Source organism: Erythrolamprus reginae, chromosome 10 (genome assembly GCF_031021105.1).
Source record: "Erythrolamprus reginae isolate rEryReg1 chromosome 10, rEryReg1.hap1, whole genome shotgun sequence".
Classification (NCBI taxonomy): Eukaryota; Metazoa; Chordata; class Lepidosauria; order Squamata; family Dipsadidae; genus Erythrolamprus; species Erythrolamprus reginae.
In genome coordinates this window covers 16,099,919-16,124,072 of record NC_091959.1, presented here as the reverse complement: position 1 = coordinate 16,124,072, position 24,154 = coordinate 16,099,919, and the positions used below count along the sequence as shown (strand labels likewise).

Sequence of the window (24,154 nt, the reverse complement as noted above, 5' to 3'; positions counted from 1 at the left end):
AAGCCATATCCCCAAAGTAAGACATATGTCTTACTTTCGGGGAAACACGGGGGTATTGCCGGGGGGGGAGCCCGATGACATCGCTTCCAAGCTCCCCGCGCGCCCCTCTCCTTCGCCTCACCGCGGCGCCACCGCCTCTTCCCCGGCTTGGCAAAGTGAAGGACGGCGCTGGTCCGAAGCGAGCCGAGCGGGCGGCGGCTTGCAGCGAAGGCGCTCGTCCCAGCAACTGAGTCCTGCTGAGGCTCGGCTGCAAGCGGCCAGCGAGGCCGACCAGCTCCGAGGCGAGCGGCCGGAGCTGCGGCCTCCTTTGCCTGCCTCCTTTCCGGCAGGCAGGTGGGGCTGCCCAACTGCGCAGAGGGGCTCCTCCCCTCCAGAAACACGCTTCCCCGACACGCGTCTGTGGCTCCATGCGTGCACGCCGCTTGGAGCCCTGAGGTTGAACTTGGAAAAGGGCTCACGAGGCTCCTGTCCCGCGGCTGCCCTTCTGGACTCTGGGGAGATGCCTTCGGGAACGCGACCCTTTCAATTTTTTTCCAATGTAAGACATACCCTGAAAGTAAGATGTAGTGGGGCGTTTGGGGGTAAAAAGAAAGTAAGACACTGTCTTACTTTCAGGGAAACACGGTAGTATAAGGGCAGACTAGATGGACCAGGAGGTCTTTTTCTGCCATCAGACTTCTATGTTTCTATGTTTCTATGATGATGATGATGATGATAATGATAATGATAATGATGATGATGATGATGATGATGATGATGATGTCAGCTTTTCTGGCCTGTGACCATGAAGTAACGCATCTCTCTTTCTGTCCCTAGCTCTCTGCACCGAAGAATGTGTCCACGGACGGTGCGTGTCCCCTGACACCTGTCACTGCGAACCTGGATGGGGAGGTCCGGACTGCTCCAGCGGTGAGTGGGAGAGCCCAGTTGGACTCATCAGCACCCCATAATTGTGAAACGACCTGCCTTCCCCAAGTATGTGGCTTATGTTTCAAACCGGGGAAGCGCTGTCTTCGAAGCGGAGGCTCTCCGTGATAAATACCTTCTTTAAAATGCCGTGTTTCTATTTTGAGATAAGGATCGTTCCAGGAAAGCCGTGGGTTTCTCTTACGGTTTTATTCTTAGATACTTTTCTGCACAGTCGTTTTTTAAAAAAATGTCATCCCTCCGCTATTAGTCATTCATTGTTCAGTGTCCAAGAACATTTCGCTGGTGGCTGGGCTGCTTGCAGAGAGAGCCTGGCGCGCTTCCCCGCTCGGGGATTGTTGTGATTCAGCCTGAGGCTCCTCAGGGACCGGCTGGATCTCTGCCGGATCCATGCCCAGAGGAGGAGGACAGTGAACAGGAGGGGGAGGACCAGGCAGATGGGGGAGAGGAACATCAGAAAGAGGAGGAGGGAGAGCAGCCTGAGACCCCCGGGGGGGCTCTCCCCAGCTAGTAGCCTGGATTCATTGGATGAAGACGCACAGGCTATAATAGACATGAGGCAGCGATGTGCAGCTCAAAGACGGGGCCAATTAGAAAGGTATTTCCATCCCTGAATTGGCAACAGCTGGGTTTGGGTGTGGTTCTCCTCAGCAGGGTTGAAAAGGCAGACCCGCCCTTACAGTCTTGTGGAGAGTTATCAACTGGGAGTCCTGTGACCTTGCTTCGATTCTCGGCGTCTCTGATCTTGGCTTGTGGCCTAGAAGTCTGGAAGACTTGGGGGAGGCGTGGGTTTTATTATCTCCAGCGTTGTTTTTGCCAGCAAGAATCCTGTTTTATTGCCTGGCCTTCGTGAAACCTCTGTGAAGCTTCATAGTGTTCCTGTCTGTAAGAACAGTTTTTGTTATCTGTGTTTGCTTTGAATTATATAAACTGCCTTTGCTTTTTACCAGTGTGTCTGGATACTCTTTTTGGTTGGTGTTGGCGTCTGGGGGGACCCAGACAGAACAGGGATCCATTCTGCTTTCTAGATGGGCTGTGGGATTTTTTTCTGCAAACGGAAAACCGGTGGTTGGTATGATTGCGAAATGCAACGTGGCTGGACAAAGAGGTTACAGGTGCTCATTAGCTGGAATCTGTGCCAAGATCCTGAGTGAACCACACGGAGATACTTATTCTTCTCCTCTCCCTTGTCAGCATGAATTATCCCTTTTTCCAGTAAAACTATTGCAAGCCTCTAAACCCCCTTTTACCTGGTCCGAGTCCAATTCTGTGACAGCCCCAGCGAAGCACTGACCTATTTAAGGTCTCTGAACTGTGCCAGAGCTATTTTGAAGTTTCGCTTCTTGTGATATGTGGCCTTATTTTTCCGGGGCGAAAAGGTTTGTGTGGGGATTGTGTGTGTGTGTCTCTGTGTGTAAAATTGTCTGATTCAGAGCCAGCCATTTGGCTGTTCCTATGGAAAGAATCAGTGTGTCTGCTGATTCAAATCTTTCTCTCTCTCTTTTTTTTTTTTTTGCAAAAGCCCTAATTTCTGTAACACCTTTTTAATTGGCAAGTGAGTTGTATGTTTGCTGGCTCTGTGACTTTTTTTTTTTTTTTTTTGGTAAAGTAGAAGTTCTAGTGCAACACCCAAAGTCAACAATGGTATGTTATGCAAACTGCTACGGTGTATCTGTCACTGTTATAATGACACGAAGCTTGTTAACTCTGCTAGAACAGCCTGTTCCATAGGAGGGGAAAAAAAGAGTTATTAAATTCACTACCTCCTATTTGCACTATTGATCAGAAATTTTGACAAGTACCTCCAACAAGGATGAGGATAATAGAGTAATTCTTCTGGGACGTTCTCCCCAGATGCTGCTCTGACCTTTTGTGGTGATTTGTTGTTTGAAGTCATGGCTGCACATGCTGACCAAAACTGGATGCAGTACTCCAGGTGTGATCATACAGTGATAGCTTGTCTTACAAACTTAATTGGTTCCAGGACAAGGTTCTTAAGGTGAAAAGTTTGTAAGACGAAACAATATTTCCCATAGGAATCAATTTAAAAGCGATTAATGCGTGCAAGGCCAAAATTCACCCCTTTTGCCAGCCGAAGCTCCCGTTTTTGCACTGCTAGGATTCCCCTGAGGCTCCCCTCCATGGGAAATCCCACCTCCGGACTTCTGTGTTTTTGCGATGCTGCGATTTCACTGAGGCTCCCCTCGCTGGGAAACCCTACCTCCGGACTTTTGTTGCCAGCGAAGCGCCCGTTTTTGCATTGCTGGGATTTCCCTGCTGGGATTCCCCTGCAACATCACAAAACCACGGAAGTCCAGAGGTAGGGTTTCCCATGGAGGGGAGCCTCAGGGAAATCCCAGCAGCACAAAAATGGGTGCTTCGCTGGCAACGGAAGTCCAGAGGTGGGGCATCCCAGCAGCGGCGGTGGGTTTGTAAGGTGAAAATAGTTTGTAAGAAGAGGCAAAAAAATCTTAAACCCCGGGTTTGTATCTCAAAAAGTTTGTATCACGAGGCGTTTGTAAGACGAGGTATCACTGTACTAAGATATATAAATAAAATCTGAATAGAAATGCAAGCCCGGTCCACTATTTCTGCACAGCTATCATGAACTGCATCAAATGATTTAGAAAAAGGGTGATCGTGGGATTCTTTTTAAAAAAAAAGATTTAAAGCTAGAGGATTTTCCTACCTTAAATATCATAGCTTTTATAAGTAATTAGGAATATTAAAACACTGACAATGATGGAGGTAGAAACATTATTCATAACTGATATTTCCTTACTGGGCAACAATCCAATATATATCATGTATGAAAGGTTTGGTTTCTTTGGTGTGTTTTTTAAAAGGACGTTCCGGAGAAGAACATTAGCCAACTAGTAAATTAACTGGTCCCTGGTAGCCTTTACAAACGAGACCTCTCATTAGTCTTGAAATCTCAGCGTACTTGTTCTTGTTAAACAGAATTCCTGCATTTACTGGTCTTGGAGCTTTGAAGGCCGTTTATTAGCTGTACCAGAATGTTTGGGTAGGCAAGACTGGCAAGCAGAAGTCTCTCTTCCCATGAGTGGTAATAGCACTACTATTGAAAAACAGGATATGGCCGTGATGGTGAAAGTATGGCACGCATGTCCAAAGAGGCACACAAAGCTATGTCACCCAGCATGTGTGCCCTTTTCTGTTGCATGCATGCATAATCAGGGGTGGGTAGCAGGCAGGACGGGATGGAACGCAGTTCCACCGGCGGAAATGAAGATGTGTATGCAGCTCCAGCTGATTGGTGGCTGTCACTTCCTGGATTACCAGTCTCGGCTCAGCTCTCCTTTTTCCCCCCTGCTGCTGCTGCTGCTGCATCTGAGCTCCTTGCTTTTTTCCTCTTTCCTCCTTCCTGGCCTCGGAGGAGCTTCCCCCTCTCCTGCCTGGCTTCCCTCCAGCCTCATGCGGCCACCTCCTGCCTGAGGTGCAAGCAGAAGGCATGGGTGGAAGCGGCGCTGGCAGCATTTATGCTTCTGGCAGCACCCATTCGCCTAGCTACCCAATCTGAGGCAGGGGGTGACCCAGGAAGGAGAGTGTGGGAAATGCGAAGCAAATTGTACACTGTTTTATTGTTGCTGTCAGCCGCTCCGAGTCTCCGGAGAGGGGTGGCATACAAATCCAATAGATAGATAGATAGATAGATAGATAGATAGATAGATAGATAGATAGATAGATAGTCAGTCATCCCAACGAGCAACACTGGTAAGGTTGTAAGTCGAGGACTTAACACTTCCCTTGAATTATGATGATTGTTCAAGCCACTCCCACCTGGTCACATGGCTGGCAAGCCACTCCTACCCAGTCACATGACTATTAAGCCACACCCACAAAATAAGCCACACCCACAGTGTGGCAGTAAAAGTTTTGGCTGCCCATTACTGTGCGTAATGATCAGCTGTCCTTCATGTGCGCGGCAGTGCTAAACACCAAGGTGCGCAAGCGCGTCGGCCAGCTGATTGTCAGGTGTGCATGCATGCCAGAACCTGGAAGTCCATCTTTTCTGGAACGGAATTTTTCATGTACACGGCAATAATGAAAACCGGCCTGTGCATGCACACTGGCCAGCTAATTGTCGAGCGCACATGAGCACTAGAACCCAGAGGTTTGGCTTTTCTGGAGTGTGGTCCCGATAAGTGTTCTGTCTGGGTCACTCCAGAAGCCAATACCAACCCAAAAAGAGAAGTCAGACACACTGGTAAAAGGCAAAGGCAGTTTATATAATTCAAGGAAAACACAGGTAACAGAAAATGTCCTTACAAACAGGAAAAACGCTGGAACTTCAAATATATACACGAAGGCAATAATAGTCCATGAAGCAATACCAGATTCTTGCTGCCAAGACGAAGCTGTAGATAGCAAACAGACACCTCCCACGAGTCTTCTAGACTGCGAGGCCACAAGCCAAGGTCAGAGACGCTGAGAATCAAAACAGGTCACCGCAACTCCAATTGATAACACTCCACATGGCTTCAAGGCCTTGCCTGCCTTTTAAACCCTGCTGATGAGGACCACACCCAAACCCAGCTATTTCTAATTCAATGGTGATAATATTTCTTTAACTGCTCCTTTTGTTGCTCTGAACGTCTCTATCTCATGTCAATGACAGCTTGTGCGTCATCACCTAATGACTCCAAGCTACTGGCTGGGGAGAGCCCCCCCCCCGGGGCTCTCATGCTGTTCTCCTTCATCCCATTCCTGACTCTCCTCTCCCCCGTCCGACTGTTCAGCCCCCTCTTCTGCGCTATCATCCTCCTCCGGGCATGGAGCCAGCAGAGACACAGCTGGTCCCTGAGCAGCCTCAGGCTGAATCACAACAATAAGCATGCGAGTGTGATGTTTCTGTGTTCGCCATCACTGGACTATGATATCAGAGAATGTGTAGAATGGAAGGAGGTCTTCTAGTCTAGCCTTCTACTCAGGGTGGGAATACCTAAAGCATCCTAGACAAATGGTTGTCCAGCATTTTCTTGAGATGGAGCCTCCACAACTTCTGAAGGCAATTTGTTCCATCGATTAATTGTTCTCCATTGTATCTGGAAGGAGAGTCCAATATGGGTTATTCTCAATCCTACTGGTCGAGACTGAGTTTAAAATTAGCATAATATTAGGCACCGCCCCTTGCCTGCCCCCAGTGAGCTCAGTTTTAAAAACTCAGTCAATGTAACGAGACGTATGAGTTTGTTGTAATAAAGAAATGTTTTATTTTAAATTGTTTTTTAACTGTTTTAACTATCTCTCTTCTTGTTTTTCTGTTTCTTCAGGTACTACTGAAGTTGGAAGGGGTCTCTACCCTCCGTGGGCAGATTCCCCCATCGAATTTCCCCAGGAGACCTCTTCCCTCATAGAGGGTACCGTCCCACAAGGGGATCAGCCTGGTGTCACTGGCCTCCGTGGCCAAACTCGGCTGGGAGCCGAAGGTGGGGGGGTCCGCCCCCCCCACTGGGAGGCTCGGGGACACGGAGTTCCCCTGAAGAAAAGAGGATTCCCCGGTCAAAAGGCTTACAGAAGCTAAAGTAAATACTGAGAGGCAAACGGAGCCCAGCGCCACAGCCGCTGCCTTTAGAACAACGCGGCAGACTTCAAGGGCTAATTGCCGCCGACCATATGTTCGGCGGCCGAGCGCGCGCGCGCGCAATTCAAGGCCGGGTAACAGGAGAGACAGGAGAGCGAACGCCAGGGGAAGGTCATACTTTAATACCTGTTTGGCGGTCACCCGAGCCAGGGGGAATGCGAGGGCATGATCCCCCCCCACGTTAAGGCGGCAGTAGAGGCGGGAGGGCAAGCAGCCCTTTTCGCGCCTCTTTCTAATAAACGGCAACCCGCGCCCGCCATTTTGGACGGCTGGCGGGAATGTCTTGCTCCCCCTCCCAACCTGTTTTTCTCCAACGGCCCCATTTAGGCGCGAGGAGCAGTTGGGACGGCTGGGTCGCGCATGCGCCCTTCAGGGCAGGCACCGGAGGCCATTTTGAGGTGTCTTTGCAAGTGGTAAAAAGCAGCAGTAATAAAAGCTCCGTGCTTTCCTTGCCTTTCGTTACCATCTTCTCTTGCCTCACCGTGAGTACAATGGATGTCTGTGGCAATACAGATCCAGCCCCAGCCTCGGGTTCTGCCATTTCTGTTTCGGTGCCCAAGCCCAAGGAAAAGGGGAAGGTCAAAGCAAAATCCTCCCAATCATCTTCCTCAGCCATCAAGGAGGCCGAGAGGCGAATTCAGGCCCTTGAGCAAAAGTTGGAGGCAGCTCTCAATAGTGCTCCTTTGGCCAAACCAGGACCACCACTGGGCTTTGATGTAGCTGCTGACCCACATACCCCAAGGGAGAGGGTGGATAGAGACTGGTCCCCTGATCATGCAACCCCTGCTCAGCTGCAGGCACCCAGAAGCAGGCCCGGATCAGTGTGCCAAGAGAGACCAGTGTGGGGTTTCTCCCCTCAGGCCAAAGCGGTTCCAGCAGCTACCTTCACACCTACAGCTGCCGGGCTCAGGGATCAACCTGATATGTGGCAGGATATGCCACCGGCCTTTCAGGAGCTACTAACTAATGTCTATACAAAGGGCATAGCGGTTGGAGCTCAACAAGGGCCTCAACAACCAAGACAAGCCCCAACCCGGGACCTCTGGTCTGCACCGCCCCTTTCAGGTTTAGGTTCAGTGACTGAGGAGCCTGTGTTAATGGAGGATAGTGACAAAGACTACGATATGTCTGATGATGAGGCACCTCCAGAACAGCCACCGGTAGCTGGACTGTTCAAACAATCCTCATTCAGAACTCTGTTATATAAAGCAAAACAGACAATGGAGTTGAAGGATCCGGCCCAACCATCTCAGGCCGTACCATCAAGATCCTCTACTCTATTAAAAGAACCTAAGCCTGAAACAGACCATGTTCCGGCATCTGAAATTTTTGTGCAAAGTATCAAGAGACCGTGGCAATATCCAGCCGCGGCCCAGGGACCATCAGTGATAGAGAGGAAGTTCTACACGTTTGACGACGAAGTAGAGGCCCTCTTACAGTTTCCTCCCATAGATTCACCAGTAGTGACACTGGTTTCCAATGCGCTGGTCCCTGCCGAGATGGGAGACAATTTGAAGCCAGAAGACAAGAAGGCTGAGGTTCTCCTCAGGAAGACCCATATGATGGCCGGATGGGGGTTTCGGGCAGCGGCGGCTGCTTCCTTCTTTAACAGAGCCTCCATCGTCTGGATCGAGGATATGATGTCTCGCTTAGGGCCAGAGGACGGTCGGATGCGCCAGGATCTCAGTAAGTTGTTGGCTGCAGCAGAATTCTCTGCTGATGCCACCTTACATGCTGCAAAGTTCGCGGGTAGAGGGATGTCCGCCACCCTCGCATCACGCCGACTTCTATGGCTACGCAGTTGGCAAGCCGACACGAAATCTAAATGGCGCCTGGCATCATCGCCTTTTCAGGGGTCTCAACTCTTTGGGGACATATTGGAAAAAGTCCTCATAGAGGACAAGGACAAACGGAAAATACTTCCAAGGTCCAAGAGGGGTCAGGATCGTCGTCAGACTCCGTACAATTGACGTCAGTCCTTTCGTTGGGACACATCACGGTCAAACCAGCAATTTAGATCCTTTTCACAGGGCAATTACAACCAAAATGCCTACAGGAATGACCGTACCTCCTTTCCAGACAGGACCAGAGGTTATCAGTCCAACAGACGCCCCTTTCGAGGCTCCAGCCAACGTGGGTTTAAACGACCCAAATGACTTTTCATTAACACAGCCAGTAGGAGGGAAATTACACCTTTTCAGCGCCTCCTGGCTAACCACCTCCTCAGACAAATGGGCTCTGTCAACAGTAACACAGGGACTGCGGTTGGAATTCATTCAGCCCCCGCCCAACCGATTCCTACACTGCCCAACACCAAAGACCACCTCCAAACGGAAGGAACTACTTCAAGAAATAGGTCACCTCTTACAGATTCAAGCCATAGAGCCTGTGCCAAAACACACAGAGGGCATGGGATTTTACTCTATGGTGTTCGTAGTCCCCAAATCATCCGGGGGCTGTCGATTAATTCTGAATCTGAAACAGTTAAATCAATTCATCCTTTACCGGAGATTCAGGATGCACACCCTGCACACCATTCTAGCAGCTGTGCGACCTCACGACTTTCTCACTTCCTTGGACCTGAAGGAAGCTTACTTGCACGTACCAATATTTCCACCACATCGCAAGTATCTACGATTTTGTGTGGAAGGGACGCATTATCAATACCGGGCCATGCCATTCGGCCTATCATCGGCTCCTCGTACCTTCACAAAATTGCTCGACGTGCTCACAGCTCATCTCCGTGCACGGTCCGTCCGCCTGATGGCATACTTGGACGACATTATCGTGTTGTCCAAGTCCCAGGCAGGGGCACTCCGAGACCTCCATCTGACAATGACCTTTTTAGAAGAGCACGGCTTTACCATCAATATTCCCAAGAGCCAATTGATCCCCTCTACAAGGCTCCTACATTTGGGATCGGTGATAGACACCGCTACGTGCAGGGTGTCACTTTCACCAGACAGACTGGACAATATCTTGGCCTTGATAGCTTCTATCCGGAGACAACCAAAGGTGTCTCTAGCCCTGCTGTCCAGGGTACTGGGAACCATGGTTTCCTGTATAGGGATTGTGCCATGGGCCAGGCACCACATTCGCCCATTACAAGGGTTTCTGCTACCGGCACAGAAGGCGAAACTCAGCCAGTCAAACCGGCCGGTCAGATTGCCACACAGTGTCAAGGCCTCATTGGATTGGTGGACTTCACCAGCACTGTTCCAGGGTTGCTCGTTCCAAGCTCCCGACCAGCTGGTCATGACCACAGATGCAAGCTTGTCGGGTTGGGGCGCTCACATCGGTCCCCAGATGACTCAGGGACTCTGGACCAGGGAGGACCTCGACCCTGTAAACATCAATCTCCTAGAGCTCAGAGCTGTGTTTTTGGCACTCCAACATTTCGTGGCTTTGGTTCGAGGACGTCACGTCTTAGTCCTGACGGACAATATAGCAACAAAGGCTTACCTCAACCATCAGGGAGGCACGAGATCACCTCGCCTCATGAGGGAGACCTTGGCCCTCTTCGATTGGGCCGAGTGCAACCTGGCTTCTCTAGCTGCGGAGCACATTGCGGGAGTCAACAACGTCCAGGCCGACTGGCTCAGCCGAACAACCTTGGACCCTACAGAGTGGAGGCTGGACCCGCAGCTGTTCCGCAAGATCACACAGCGATTCGGGACACCACTGTTGGACTTGTTTGCCACTCACAGCAATACGCAGCTCCCCAGGTTCTACGCACGGTTCCACTCTCATATGGCAGAGAAGATCGACGCCTTACGGTCGAGCTGGCCGCGCGGTCTGTTGTACGCCTTTCCTCCGACAAATCTGGTACAGAGGGTGATAGACAAGATTATAATGGAGGAAGCGGAGGTACTACTTGTTGCCCCTCATTGGCCACGTCGCCCATGGTTCTCGGACTTGGTAGCGTTGTCGATCTCCCCACCTTGGCGGATACCGGACAAAATAATCTCCCTCAGTCAAGGGTCAGTCCTTCACCCGGACCCTCAATGGCTCCAGTTAGCCGTTTGGCATTTGAAAGGAACAAACTGAGGGAGCATTGTCTACCGGACAACATCATTGCCACAATGCAGGCCGCCCGCCGACCATCCACGTCCAGAATTTACCAGGCCACATGGGCAGCCTTTTGTAAGTTCTGCGACGGTAAAGGCGTACAACCTGGACAAGCTCATATTCTGACTGTCTTAGAATTTTTACAATCAGGCCTCGAAAAGGGACTGTCTCCAAACACCCTTAGGAGACAAGTGGCTGCATTGGCAACCGTCATCCGACTACCGGAATTCCGCTCCTTGGCAATTCACCCTTGGATACGGGATTTTCTTAAAGGAGCTTCTAACAGTCATCCGCCACCTCTTCATAGGTTTCCATCGTGGGACTTATCCCTGGTGTTGAAGGCCCTTACTGGGCCTCCCTTTGAACCTCTGAGAACTGTTCAACTTAACTTCCTTTCCATCAAGACGGCCTTTTTAGTGGCAATTACTTCGGCCAGACGGGTATCGGACTTGGCTGCATTATCCATCAGACCAGACCTTTGTATATTTTATCCGGACAGGGTGGTTTTACGTTTAGACCCATCATTCCTTCCTAAGGTTAACTCGATTTTCCACAGGAAGCAAGAACTAATTTTACCGGACTTTTGCTCACACGGTAGTCACCCTACAGAACTTAGGTGGCACAAGCTAGATGTGAGGCGAGCAGTTAAGATCTACATTAGAAGGACCGAGACCTTTAGAAGGTCCGAGTCATTGTTTGTTTCATTTGCAGAACCAAAGAAGGGTCTGGGCGTCTCTCCCAGTTCAATTAGCCGATGGATCCGGGACTGCATAGGGGAGGCGTATAAGGCTAGAGCTCAGAATCCACCTCAAGGGGTCACGGCACACTCTACTCGCAGTGCAGCCACGTCTGCAGCTTGGAGGACTCAAGCCTCAATCGAGGACATTTGTCGGGCTGCGACGTGGAAGACTCCATCTACTTTCACTAAACATTACAGACTGGATGCCTATGCTTCAGCTGAGGCATCTTTTGGGAGAAGGGTATTACAGAGGGTGTGTACCTCTCCAGCTGCCCTGACTTAACAATCTCCCTCCCACTTAATTTGGAACTTGGGTATATCCCATATTGGACTCTCCTTCCAGATGCAATGGAGAAGAACCGTTGTACCTACCTGAACGGTCTTCTCAGTGCACTGGAAGGAGAGTCCAAACCCACCCAGTACTGGATTGTTTCAGGGAAGCTGGGTTCGTTGAGTTGGTGGATGTTATATATATATTAGTTCAATAAAATAGTGTTGGATTATATTACCTGTCGTTTTTAAAACTGAGCTCACTGGGGGCAGGCAAGGGGCGGTGCCTAATATTATGCTAATTTTAAACTCAGTCTCGACCAATAGGATTGAGAATAACCCATATTGGACTCTCCTTCCAGTGCACTGAGAAGACCGTTCAGGTAGGTACAACGGTTCTTCTCACTGTCAGAAATTTTCTTCTAGGTTAAGCTGGATTTTGCCATTGATTAATAGTGATTCCGTCAATGCCAAAATCATTAAAATGACATTGCTCAAACGTGTTTATTGGGAGTACTTTTGATTTCTTTTGCCACAATCATTCTATTTCTATTTGTAGATTTTTAAAAAATCTTCTCCAGTTCCTTCTCTTCTGGTCTGCTCTCTCTAGCTGCTGCCACATCCATTATCCAGACTTTTTGTCTTTCTTATCAACAATTGTTAAGTCTGGGGTGTTATGTGGCAGGTGCCTGTCTGTTGGAGTGCTAAAGTCCCAGAGCAATTTAGTTTCTTCTGATTCTATTACTTTGTCTGTTTTATGGTCCCACCAATTCTCATTTGCAGGTGAATACTATTTCTTGAAAATAATTATTATTTCTCACTTGTCTTGGTCAACTCAAGGTGGCAAATATACCCAATTAGCCTGCCTCTTATTTTCTCCCACAGTAACAACTTGGCCAAATTCCCCCCAATAACATCTAATAACTAATGACATCTAGTAACCAATAATATCCAATAACAATCAAAAATCAATAACATCAAATAATCAATAGCCAATAAAACCAATGGGGAATAATTTAATTTAATTTATTTGTATTTCTAGGCAGCCTAACTCCCAAAATGCTCTGGGCAAAACTCTGCCAACAGCATCCAATATCCAATGATATCCAATAACAACCAATAACATCCAATAATAACCAATATCCAATAACATCCAATAACTAATAATATCCAATATCCAATAACATCCGATAATCAATAATGCCCAATCTCCTATAATATCCAGTATCCAATAATATCAAATAATCAATAGCCAATAATAGCCAATAATTAGCCAATTATTGGCTATCCAATAGCCAATAATATCCAACAACCAATAATATGCAATATCCAATAACCACTTGGATGAGAGTCATCTAACCAAGCTTCTTGTGTAAGAGAAGCCCCAACTCCTAGTTTTTGGCTTACTAGGCCAGCATCCAGTGATGGGCTACCAAAATTTTTACTACCACACTGTGGGTGTCGCTTATGCATTTTGTTTCAACATCTTTCAGTGCAAATTGGGTGCTCTGGGGTGGAGCTCCAAATTTTGCTACCGGAACTGCGTTCCTGACCGTTCTCGTAAGAGCTCATCACTGCCAGCATCTTACACACTACGCCAAACGGACTCTTCAATTGTATGGCTATGGTCACCTTCTTGATTTTTGTGACACACACACACACTCGTGGAACCCCATGGTTGGGAAATAAGATGGATGCGGTTCAGATATCTTCTCTTTGGCTGATCAAGTAGCTTTCAGGAAGCCACTTACCTGAGTGGCTTCATAACGGAGAAGGCTAAAATAATATTATTGAGGGAGATGACCAGGCTGAGCCTGAGGGTGGGGTCAAATGTATGATCAGTTTGGAGTCCCAAAAGAGACCTGAATCCACCTTCCCAAAGTCTCTTGACTCTTATGTGACATTAATTAGCATTGACTGTTAGTGGATCAGATTGTTATCACAGCTTGCATGGAATAAATTTGCAGAGTTTTTCAACTCTATTCTGGCTCCTGGTTTCTTGTGCCTGACATTAATGTCATTTTCTGGGAACCCAGCATAGTATGTCATATAAACTAAACCATCATCTGGTTTATTTAACAGAGTTGGGAGGGACGTTTTAGGTCTTCTAATCCAATCCTCCACCCAAGCAGGAGACACTATTTATTTATTTATTTGTTTGTTTGTTTGTTTGTTTATCTGTTTATCTGTTTATCTGTTTATCTGTTTATCTGTTTATCTGTTTATCTGTTTATCTGTTTATCTGTTTATCTGTTTATCTGTCTATTTGTCTATTTGTCTATTTGTCTATCTCTCTATCTCTCTATCTGTCTGTCTGTCTGTCCGTCCGTCCGTTCGTTTGTTTGTTTGTTTGATTTTTATGCCACCCTTCTTCTTAGACTTAGGGCGGCTTACAACACGTTAGCAATAGCACTTTTTAAAAAGAGCTAGGTTATTTCCCCCACAATCCGGGTCCTCATTTTATCCACCTCGGAAGGATGGTCTACGGAGAGGGGCGGCATACAAATCCAGTCAATCAATCAATCAATAAATCAATCAATCAATCAATCAATGGCTGAGTCAACCTTGAGCCGGTGATGAGATTTGAACTGCTGACCTTCAGATCTACAAGTCAGCTTTAGTGGCTTGCAGTACAGCACTCTACCTGCTGCGCCACTCTGGCTCAAATACCAGTGATAGTGAACCTATGCCACGGGTGCCACAGGTGGCACGCAGAGCCATATCTGCTGGCATGCGAGCCATTGCCCTAGCTCAGCTCCAACGTACAACTGTGGCGGCTAGCTGATTTTTGGCCTGCATAGAGGCCTTCAGAGGCTTCCACCAGGGAAGCCTCTGGAGCCTGGGAAGGGTGAAACACGAGCCCACTGGGCACACCAGAAGTTGGGAAACAGGCCGCTTCCAGCCTCCAGAGGGCCTCCGGGCAGTGGGGAAAGCTGTTTTTGCCCTCCCCAGGCATTGAACTATGGGTGTGAACACTCGTGCCTGCACGATAGTGCACGCACACGCTTTTTTGGCATCCAAAGAAAAAAAGGTTCGCCATCACTGCCCTATACTATTTCTGACAGATAGCAGTCCAGTCTCTTCTTGAAAGCTTCCAGGGATGAAGCTCCCACAACTTTTGAAGGCAACTTTTGTTCCATCGGTTGGTTGTTGTCACTATCAGAAAAGTTATCCTTATTTTCAGGTTGAACCTCTTCTTCATCAGTTTCCATCCATTATTTCTTGTCTGGCTTTGGAAAATAGCTTGACCCCCTTCCTCCTCTCTGTAGCAGCCCCTCAAATATCGGAAGACCACTATCATGTCACCCCTTGTCCTTCTCTTCACTAGACTAGCCATGCCCAGTTCCTGCAACCATCCATCGTACGTTTTGGTCTCCAGTTCCCTAATCCTCCTGGTTGCTCTTTTCTGCACTCTTTCTAGAGTCTCAACATCTTTTTTATAATATGGGGACAAAACTAGATGCAATACTCTAGGTGTGGTCTAACTAAGGCTTTATAGAATGGTTTTAATACCTCACTTGATCTTGATTGTTTCCCTCTGTTAATGCAATTTAGAATTATGTTGGCTTTTTTGGCTGCCACCACACACAGTTGTTTTTGTATGCATTGCATGTTAAGGAAACACACAACAATGTTAACTTTAGAATTTACTGTGACCCATAGAGTATGCCTTATACAAAGGACCTTATATAAGCCACGCTAGTGCATGGATAGAGGAATAAAAGATTGCTTAGGGAAGTGTGGCTCAAGTTTTATTGTGTCGCCTTGGTTGAAATGCTCCTGGTGGTATTTAAGGACAGCATCTGTTTACATCATCTGGGTTTGAAGCCAAGAGCAGCTCTCATCATTTGGCATTTCAATGCAACGTTGGGTTCTGCCGTTTGCAGCCTTTTGCAATCTTTCAGCCCATCCACTTCAGCTTTTGAAATGACTTTAACTCAGAAGGCAAGAAATGAAAAATAAAAGAGTTTTCCAAGCCAGTCGCTTTGGTGTCATCTTGGGCTGCCAATTCAGTTGAGATCTCAAAGTATTTTAATTTGGGGGTTATTTGCTTGTTCATGATAGCTCATGATGAGAAACAAGTGACCACAAAGATTCTTCAGCAGAAAATGAGAGAGGGAGAGGGGGGGGGGAGAGAGAGAGAGGGAGAGAGACAGAGGATAGGAGAGAAAGATGGAGAGAGAGAGAGAGAGATGGAGAGAGAGAGACAGGGGGAAAGAGATATGAAGAGAGAGACGTGGAGAGAAAGAGAGAGAGAGACGTGGGGAGAGAGATGGAGAGAGAGAGATGGAGAGAGAGACACAGAGGGGAGGGAGAGAGAGAGAGATGAAGAGAGAGAGAAAGAGAGAGAGAGACAGACAGAGAGAGACAGACAGAGAGAGACAGAGAGAGACAGAGAGATGGATGGAGAGAGAGAGAGAGAAAATGTAAGGCCTGCCTAGCTTGACCAGTAATCTAAACAGATAGGAGAGTTTTCATCTGACTTCTTGGAACAAGCTGTCATTGAAATAAGAACCCATTTCATCTTTATCTTTGCTGTGCACATAAAGCACCAAAGGTCAAAAACAAGCAGTATATTTGTATTAAAGGTTCTATCTCTGGACATTGAGAAGCTGGACTTTGGGTTTTGATGCTAGAAGTAGCAAAGGGATAGAAAATAACACCTGTTATGCGACTTTGCTTCTGTTTGGTATAAGGAGGGGAGAAGCAGAGAGAAACTCTGGAAGTTATTGTACCTTGTAGTAATAAAGCAGAGTTTTAGTAGTTGTTGTATTGTCTGTTCATTGTTTACTAACCTGACATACCTGATAAGTCTATGGAAAAAAATTATCTAAAATTCTTTTCCCTACTCAAAGCAGAAAGCAAAGCGAAAAGCAAAATCAGTAGCACTTATATACCGCTTCACAGTGCTTTGACAGCCCTCTCTAAAAGGTTTATAAGTAAGCCTCTTGCCCCCAACAATCTGGGTCCTTGTGTTACCTACCTCGGAAGGATGGAAGGCTGAATCAACCTTGAATCAGTCAGGATCGAACTGCTGGCATTGGAGTCCTATTCTAACTAATGCACCACGATGGCTCCTGTCTTATCAATGAGACAAAAATGGAAAATGTTTTTAACTCAATAGATGTTGATTAATGACTCCCATATTTGGTGATTGCAATAATCAACTCATAGGATTTGACCGGCATCCGCTGGCTGGGGAATTCTGGGAGTTGAAGTCCAAATATTTTCCAGTTGCCACGGTTGGGAAACACTGTTCTAATCCAACCTCCTGCCCAAAGCAGTCATCTTTATATCATCACAGATAAAGAGATGAAAACTTTTTTTAAAAAACAAAAAAACAAACATCCTCAAATGGATCACCCACAACTCTGGCAGGCAATCTGCTCCGTTGAGGAATTGTTCTCAACGTCAGGAAATCTCCCCTTAGCAATAGCAATAGCCCTTTTAGTTATACAGTGTTCCCTCGATTTCCACGGGGGATGCGTTCCGAGACCGCCCGCGAAAGTTGAATTTCCGCGAAGTAGAGATGCAGAAGTAAATACACCATTTTTGGCTACGAACAGTATCACAAGCCTTCCCTTAGCACTTTAAACACCTAAATTGCAATTTCCTATTCCCTTAACAACCATTTACTCACCATTATTACTGGTACTCACCACTGAATAAGACACTTAGTTATCCTGATATTTATAAACATAATTATTTATTAACAATAATTATTTTTTTTGTTATTTATTTGCAAAAATTATTAGTTTGGCGATGATGTATGACGTCATCGGGTGGGAAAAAACGTGGTATAGGAAAAAAACTGTGAAGTATTTTTTAATTAATATTTAGAAAAACCGTGGTATAGGCTATTCGCGAAGTTCGAACCCGCGAAAACCGAGGGAACACTGTATATGAATAAATGATGTATGAATGTTTATATTGGGGGGTTTAACTGTATTTTTATTATTGTATTTTTTTATTGTTGTGCACCGCCCTGAGTCTATTTGGAGAAGGGTGGCCCACAAAATTAATTAATTAATTAATTAATTAATTAATTTTATAGGTCACCCTTCTCCAAATTAATTAATTAATTAAATATACCACTTCACGGTGCTTTTACCGCCCTCTCTAAGTGGTTCACAGTGTCAGCCTCTTGCCCCCAACAATCTGGGTCCTCCTTTTACCCACCTCACAGTGGTGGAAGGCAGGGGTGGGCTACTACCCGGATGGGAGGGAACACAATGGGGTAGCGAAAATGGAGCTCCACCCCAGAGCCCCCAATTTGCACTGAAAGATATTGAAAGAAAATGCAGAGCGTCCTGCATAAGCCACACCCACAGTGTGGTAGTAAAGATTTTCGTAGCCCTTCATTGGTGGAGCCTGGTGACATTCAAATTGCCAAATTGCAGGCAGCCGGCAGTCAGCAGAAGTAGCCTGCAGTACAGCACTCTAACCACTGCGCCACCCCAGCCCTTGTTTCAAGCAACGTTAGAGATCACAGGTGGTCCATTCATGATGTGTCCTGCTCTGACCCACCTGCCAGAGCTTTAGGACAGGATTCCACCAATGATAGAATTTCTGTTGATGGTGTGAAGAAGGAGATCATGATCAAACCAGCCCACAGAAAATATCAGGACTTTCTTGGTTTGAAGATGATGACTACTGCAATGCTCTCTACATGGGGATACCTTTGGAGAGTGTCCGGAAACTGCAAAACGTGCAAAATGCAGCCGTGTGAGCGGTCATGGGCCTTCCTAGGTATGCCCATGTTTCTTCAGCACTCCATAGTCTGCATTGGCTGGTGATTGGTTTCTGGACGCAATTCAAAGTGTTGGTTATGACCTATAAAGCCTACATGGCATCGGGCCAGGTTACTTGTGGGACTTCCTCCTGTCGCATGAATCCCAGTGACCAGTCCGGTCCCACAAAGTCAGCCTTCTCCAAGTCCCGTCAACAAGACAATGTCGCTTGGTGGGGCACAGGGGAAGAGCCTTCTCTGTGGGGGCTCCAGCCTGTGAAATCAGCTCCCCCCACAGATTCATACTGCCCCTACCCTCCTCGCCTTCTGCAAAACTTTTAAGACTCATCTATGCTGCCAGGCTTGGGGCTATTAAACTCCAGCCCCTTTGCCAACAAATGTAATGTATGTTTGTTATTTGAGTGGGAATGGTTGATTTTTAATGTAACTGGGGATTTTAGATTAGATTAGTTTAAATTAATTGGATTTAGACACTTGTATGGTTTTTCTTTTATATGTTGTAAGCCTCCCCAAGTCCTCGGAGAGGAGCAGCGTATAACTCCAATCAATCAATCAAACAATCAATCAATCAATCAATCATGATGGGTTGATTTTAATGCTATATAGAGCGCTGGTGAGACCACATTTGGAATACTGTGTTCAGTTCTGGAGACCTCTCCTACAAAAAGATATTGACAAAATTGAACGGGTCCAAAGATGGGCTACAAGAATGGTGGAAGGTCTTAAGCACAAAACCTATCAGGAAAGACTTAATGAACTCAATCTGTATAGTCTGGAGGACAGAAGGAAAAGGGGGGACATGATCGAAACATTTAAATATGCCAAAGGGTTAAATAAGGTTCAGGAGGGAAGTGTTTTTAATAGGAAAGTGAACACAAGAACAAGGGGACACAATCTGAAGTTAGTAGGGGGAAAGATCAAAAGCAACATGAGAAAACATTATTTTACTGAAAGAGTAGTAGATCCTTGGAACAAACTTCCAGCAGGCGTGGTTGGTAAATCCAAAGTAACTGAATTGAAACATGCCTGGGATAAACATAGATCCATCCTAAGATAAAATACAAAAAATAGTATAAGGGCAGACTAGATGGACCATGAGGTCTTTTTCTGCCATCAGTCTTCTATGTTTCTATGATGACATGTCTCTTCATCAGAGTGAAGTTCTAAAGCAGCGGTCAGCAACCTGTGGCTCTGGAGCTGCATGTGGCTCTTTTCATCCTGCTGTTGCAGCTCCATGTCACCGATCGGCACCACAATTTTGAGAAGAGCTTCCGGTTTTGTGGGGGGGGGGGGGGGGAGAAGGGCATGCCAGGAGAGGACTCTATGGCAAGGGTTGGGTTTTCCATTCAGCTCCACAATTGATAGGGCTTTTAATTTAGGACTGGTAGAGGAAAAAGGACCCTGTGCTTGAAGGAGACTTATGGTGGGGAACGGGACTTCCAGTCGGCTCCAGAATTGAAGGAGGGGGATTCCAGCTAGGACCTTTGTGACTCTTTGTGTGTTTAATACCTCCGGAACCGCCTGCTACCGCCCGAATCCCAGCGGCCGATAAGGTCCCACAGAGTTGGCCTTCTCCGGGTCCCGTCGACTAAACAATGTCATCTGGCAGGCCCCAGGGGAAGAGCCTTCTCTATGGCGGCCCCGGCCCTCTGGAATCAACTCCCCCCAGAGATTAGAACTGCTCCCACCCTCCTTGTCTTCCGTAAACTATTTAAGACCCACTTATACCGCCAGGTATGGGGGATCTGAGACACCTTATTATAATTTATGTTTGGTATGTATGTGCTGTTTGGTTTTTAATTATGATAGGGTTTTTAGTTTTTTTTAAAATATTAGATTTGTGCCTGTATAATATTGTTTTTATCGTTGTTGTGAGCCGCCCCGAGTCTTCGGAGAGGGGCGGCATACAAATCTAATAAATTATTATTATTATTATTATTATTATTATTATTATTATTATTATTAATGTTGTTGACCTCTATCCTAAAGGAACACTTTACTTACATTCTTTGGATTTCAGTAACATCCCATTGCGTCCAAGGTCTTCTGTGGTGTTGTGCAGCCTTTCCAATCTGGCACACAGCAGGTGTGTTTAAGAGCACAATTTCTAGTTTGGAATAGTCACTAAGCTGAAATGGGAAGAAAACCTTTCCTCTGCATTTCCATGAGTTTATTAGTAAGAAAGAAGGATTACTCATTGTAAAGACAATATTAGCAACTATGGCCAGCTTCAATATTTAATTAATCTTTTGCAAGGGAGCCATCCTTGTGGGGTGGAGGAGGCATAAAAATGACAAACACATCATTTTATAACAGTTCGACAAAAACTATTAGGTGCATTATTAGTTTTTAATTACTGTACCAGATTTTAATGTTTGTAATTATATTTATTCACTAACCGTTGTCTCTATGACACTAGCTGAGTCTTTTTTTTTTTTTGGCCATTCTCTAGGGCTCGCCAATCTAGTTTGGTTCAGATATTTTGGGGTTTCCTACTAAATTAAGGGGGGGGGAGGTTTTTAATAATAATAATAATAATAATAATAATAATAATAATAATAATAATAATAATTTATTAGATTTGTATGCCGCCCCTCTCCGAAGACTCGGGGCGGCTCACAACAACGATAAAAAACAATATTATACTGGCACAAATCTAATATTAAAAAAAACTAAAAACCCTATCATAATTAAAAACCAAACAACACATACATACCAAACATAAATTATAATAAGCCTGGGGGAAAGGTGTCTCAGATTCCCCATGCCTGGCGGTATAAGTGGGTCTTAAGTAGTTTACGGAAGACAAGGAGGGTGGGAGCAGTTATAATCTCCGGGGGGAGTTGATTCCAGAGGGCCGGGGCCGCCGCAGAGAAGGCTCTTCCCCTGGGGCCCGCCAGATGACATTGTTTAGTCGATGGGACCCGGAGAAGGCCAACTCTGTGGGACCTTATCGGCCGCTAGGATTCGTGCGGTAGCAGGCGGTTCCGGAGGTACTCTGGTCCAATGCCATGTAGGGCTTTAAAGGTCATGACCAACACTTTGAATTGTGACCGGAAACTGATCGGCAGCCAATGCAGGCCACAGAGTGTTTAGATACGTGGGCGAATCTGGCAAGCCCCACAATGGCTCTCGCTGCCGTGGTCTGCACAATCTGGAGTTTCCGAACACTTTTCAAAGGTAGCCCCTAATTTTAATTAAAAAATTAGCAAAATGAAGCTGCAAATTAATATTTTCTGAAAAGCCCACTGCATTAATTACAACACATAGGCAGGACTTGAGTATTGGCAAGTTGTGAGTGGCTTGAAAAAATCCATTAGCTCAAGCCAGGAAGATCTGAATTCAGATCCTGGCTGAGGATTTACATGTTCTGAATTTCCTTGGCTGCATCTTAATTTAATTTGGGGGTTTGTTAAAAGTGGAAAAGGTCCAATGTTTGCCAGCCTGCCCATAACTGATTTTGTTGGCATTTTCAGAAGATAAGATGGATCTTGGTTAGTAAATGGATGGGAGACAACAAGGAAATATTACGTCGGTAGAAAAAACTGGGATGTAAAAAAAAAAAATCCAGAAGAGGGCAGTGGTAAATTATTTTGGTATTGTTGCCAAGAAAACCATAGTAATTTTGTGTATAGTTAACCAGGAACTGAGTTCAACTTTACGGTTGCATCTAATGGGGGTTCATTAATGGCTTCCCTTCAGTTTGGTAGTAAATAAATGTAACTGCAAACATTAAAATCTGGTGCAAGTCCTAGGCTCAGTGCTAGTCAACGTTTTCATCAGTGACTTGGCCAAGGGAGATGACAGGACAAGTTTCAGGGTTGCAGAGGACACAAACCTGGAGAGGTTTCTGATCCTGTAGAAAAGAGAAGTTTGTAGAAGATCTGAACTGGCTTGAGCAGAGGGCAGGAGCCGAGAGCAGCCAGAGGGATGGGAGGGGTGAGGAGACAACCTTTGGAAGACCATAGTAGGGCTATATCATTATGAAGAAAAATCTTTTAAGTTTGCTAGGAATCAAGCATGACTGCATAGCACATGATCTTTTCTCCCAGCCTCTCTTGTCCTTTCCGCCTTCCTTCCTGTCTACTTGCCTGCCTTCTTTTCTCCATCCCTCTTCCTTCTTTCCATCCCTCTATTTCCATCAACATTCCATCTGTCCCTTTCTTCCTCTCTCCTTCCCTCCATTTCCTTCCATCTCCTTCCTTCCATCCTTCCATCCTTCCTTCCTTCCTTCTTTTCCCTCCGTATCTATCTGCTGTGTCAGTAAATCCAGGCCTCCAAAACAACACTGGAGATATTTAATGTCCACTTCTCTTTCTCTCTCTCTCTTTCTGAGAGTGTGTGTGTAGGTCTATTTTTAGACAGCATTTACCAAATTAAGATATAACAAGGAACTGGAGAGCGACCAATTTTCTTTTTATATACTGTAAACACCGACTAAATGACACAACTTAATTTTAATTCATTTACCATCCATTCTGTCATAAATGGTTGCAAGCATCAGTGGCTGCTTCTCTGAAGAGAGAAAAACATTTTCACTTGAAAGCTTTACCCTATATTTCTAAAATACAAATGTGTGCAAGTCACTTTATAGAAACATAGAAGACTGACGGCAGAAAAAGACCTCATGATCCATCTAGTCTGCCCTTATACTATTTCCTGTATTTTACCTTAGGATGAATATATGTTTATCCCAGGCATGTTTCAATTCAGTTACTGTGGATTTACCAACCACGTCTGCTGGAAGTTTGTTCCAAGGATCTACTACTTTTTCAGTAAAATAATATTTTCTCATGTTGCTTTTGATCTTTCCCCCAACTAACTTCAGATTATCGCAAGGTAATCCAGAAAATAAATACACCCAGAAGAGCTAGGTCCACTTTATTAAAGGTTACGTTCATAGGACCTTACAGTTCTGAAAATATATTTCTCCCCTGTTGCCTTTGAAGCCCAAGAAACTTTAGAGCAGGGGTCTGAAACTGTGGCAATTTTAAGACGTGTGGACTTCAACTGTCAACTGTCAAAACCAGCTGAGGAACCAACAAACTGAGGAACCAACCAACAAAACCAGCTGAGGAACTCTGGGAATTGAAGTCCACAAGTCTTAAAGTTGCCAGAGTTGGAGACCACTGCTTTAGAGGGTCTCTTCTGAGCAGGGGCGGGCTACCATTCCCAGCCCTACTGGAATGGGCTAGAAGCATGCCCCCCCCGTGAGCCCCCGTGCCCTGCGTGCACGTGCCCCTCGTGTGGGATTCGGCTTCTGCGCATGCATAGAAGCCTAATCTTGAGCAAGGATGAGATTTCCACATTTTTTCACTTCTGCACATGCAGAAAATCCCCCCGGAAATAGCCTAAAAAAGGGGAAGTGGCCACTGCCGTTCGCCCCACTTGCCACTGTTCGCCCCACCACCCGTGCGCCTGTCACAGTGGCTCCCTGCTGCCTTTTGCCCTGCCCGTCCGTGCGCCTCTCGCGGCAGCGGCTCCCCACAACCACCCACTCCTGCCCACCGTGCTGCACTGCGAGTGTCCAAAGGCTTTCCTTGTGCCAGGGGAAGGTAAAAATGCCCTCCCCCATTTCCCTGGAGACTCTCTGGAAGCCAAAAACGCCCTCCCAGAGCCTCTGTGCAAGCCAACAATCAGATGGCCAGCACACACACACATTTTGGAGCTGAGCTAGGGCAACAGCTCATGTGCCAGCAGATATGGCTCTGTGTGCCACCTGTGGCACCCATGCCATAGGTTCGCTATCACTGTTCTAACAAATGCTTACTCAGAAACCTCCAGCCTCCAGCTA

The 24,154-nt window shown here is 46.3% G+C and overlaps 1 protein-coding gene across 4 annotated transcripts in view; it reads left to right on the top strand.

Moving 5' to 3' along the window:
* MEGF11 (multiple EGF like domains 11) overlaps nucleotides 1–24,154 on the top strand; it is a 493,435-nt gene that overhangs the window by 72,353 nt on the left and 396,928 nt on the right. For all 4 annotated transcript variants that reach the window (XR_011559978.1, XM_070762671.1, XM_070762669.1 and 1 more), the window contains one exon: nucleotides 817–909. Coding sequence is in view for 3 of the 4 variants with exons in the window: in XM_070762671.1 (XP_070618772.1) it covers nucleotides 817–909 (93 nt within the window). In the remaining variant the exon portion in view is untranslated. The remainder of the gene's footprint in view (nucleotides 1–816; nucleotides 910–24,154) is intronic.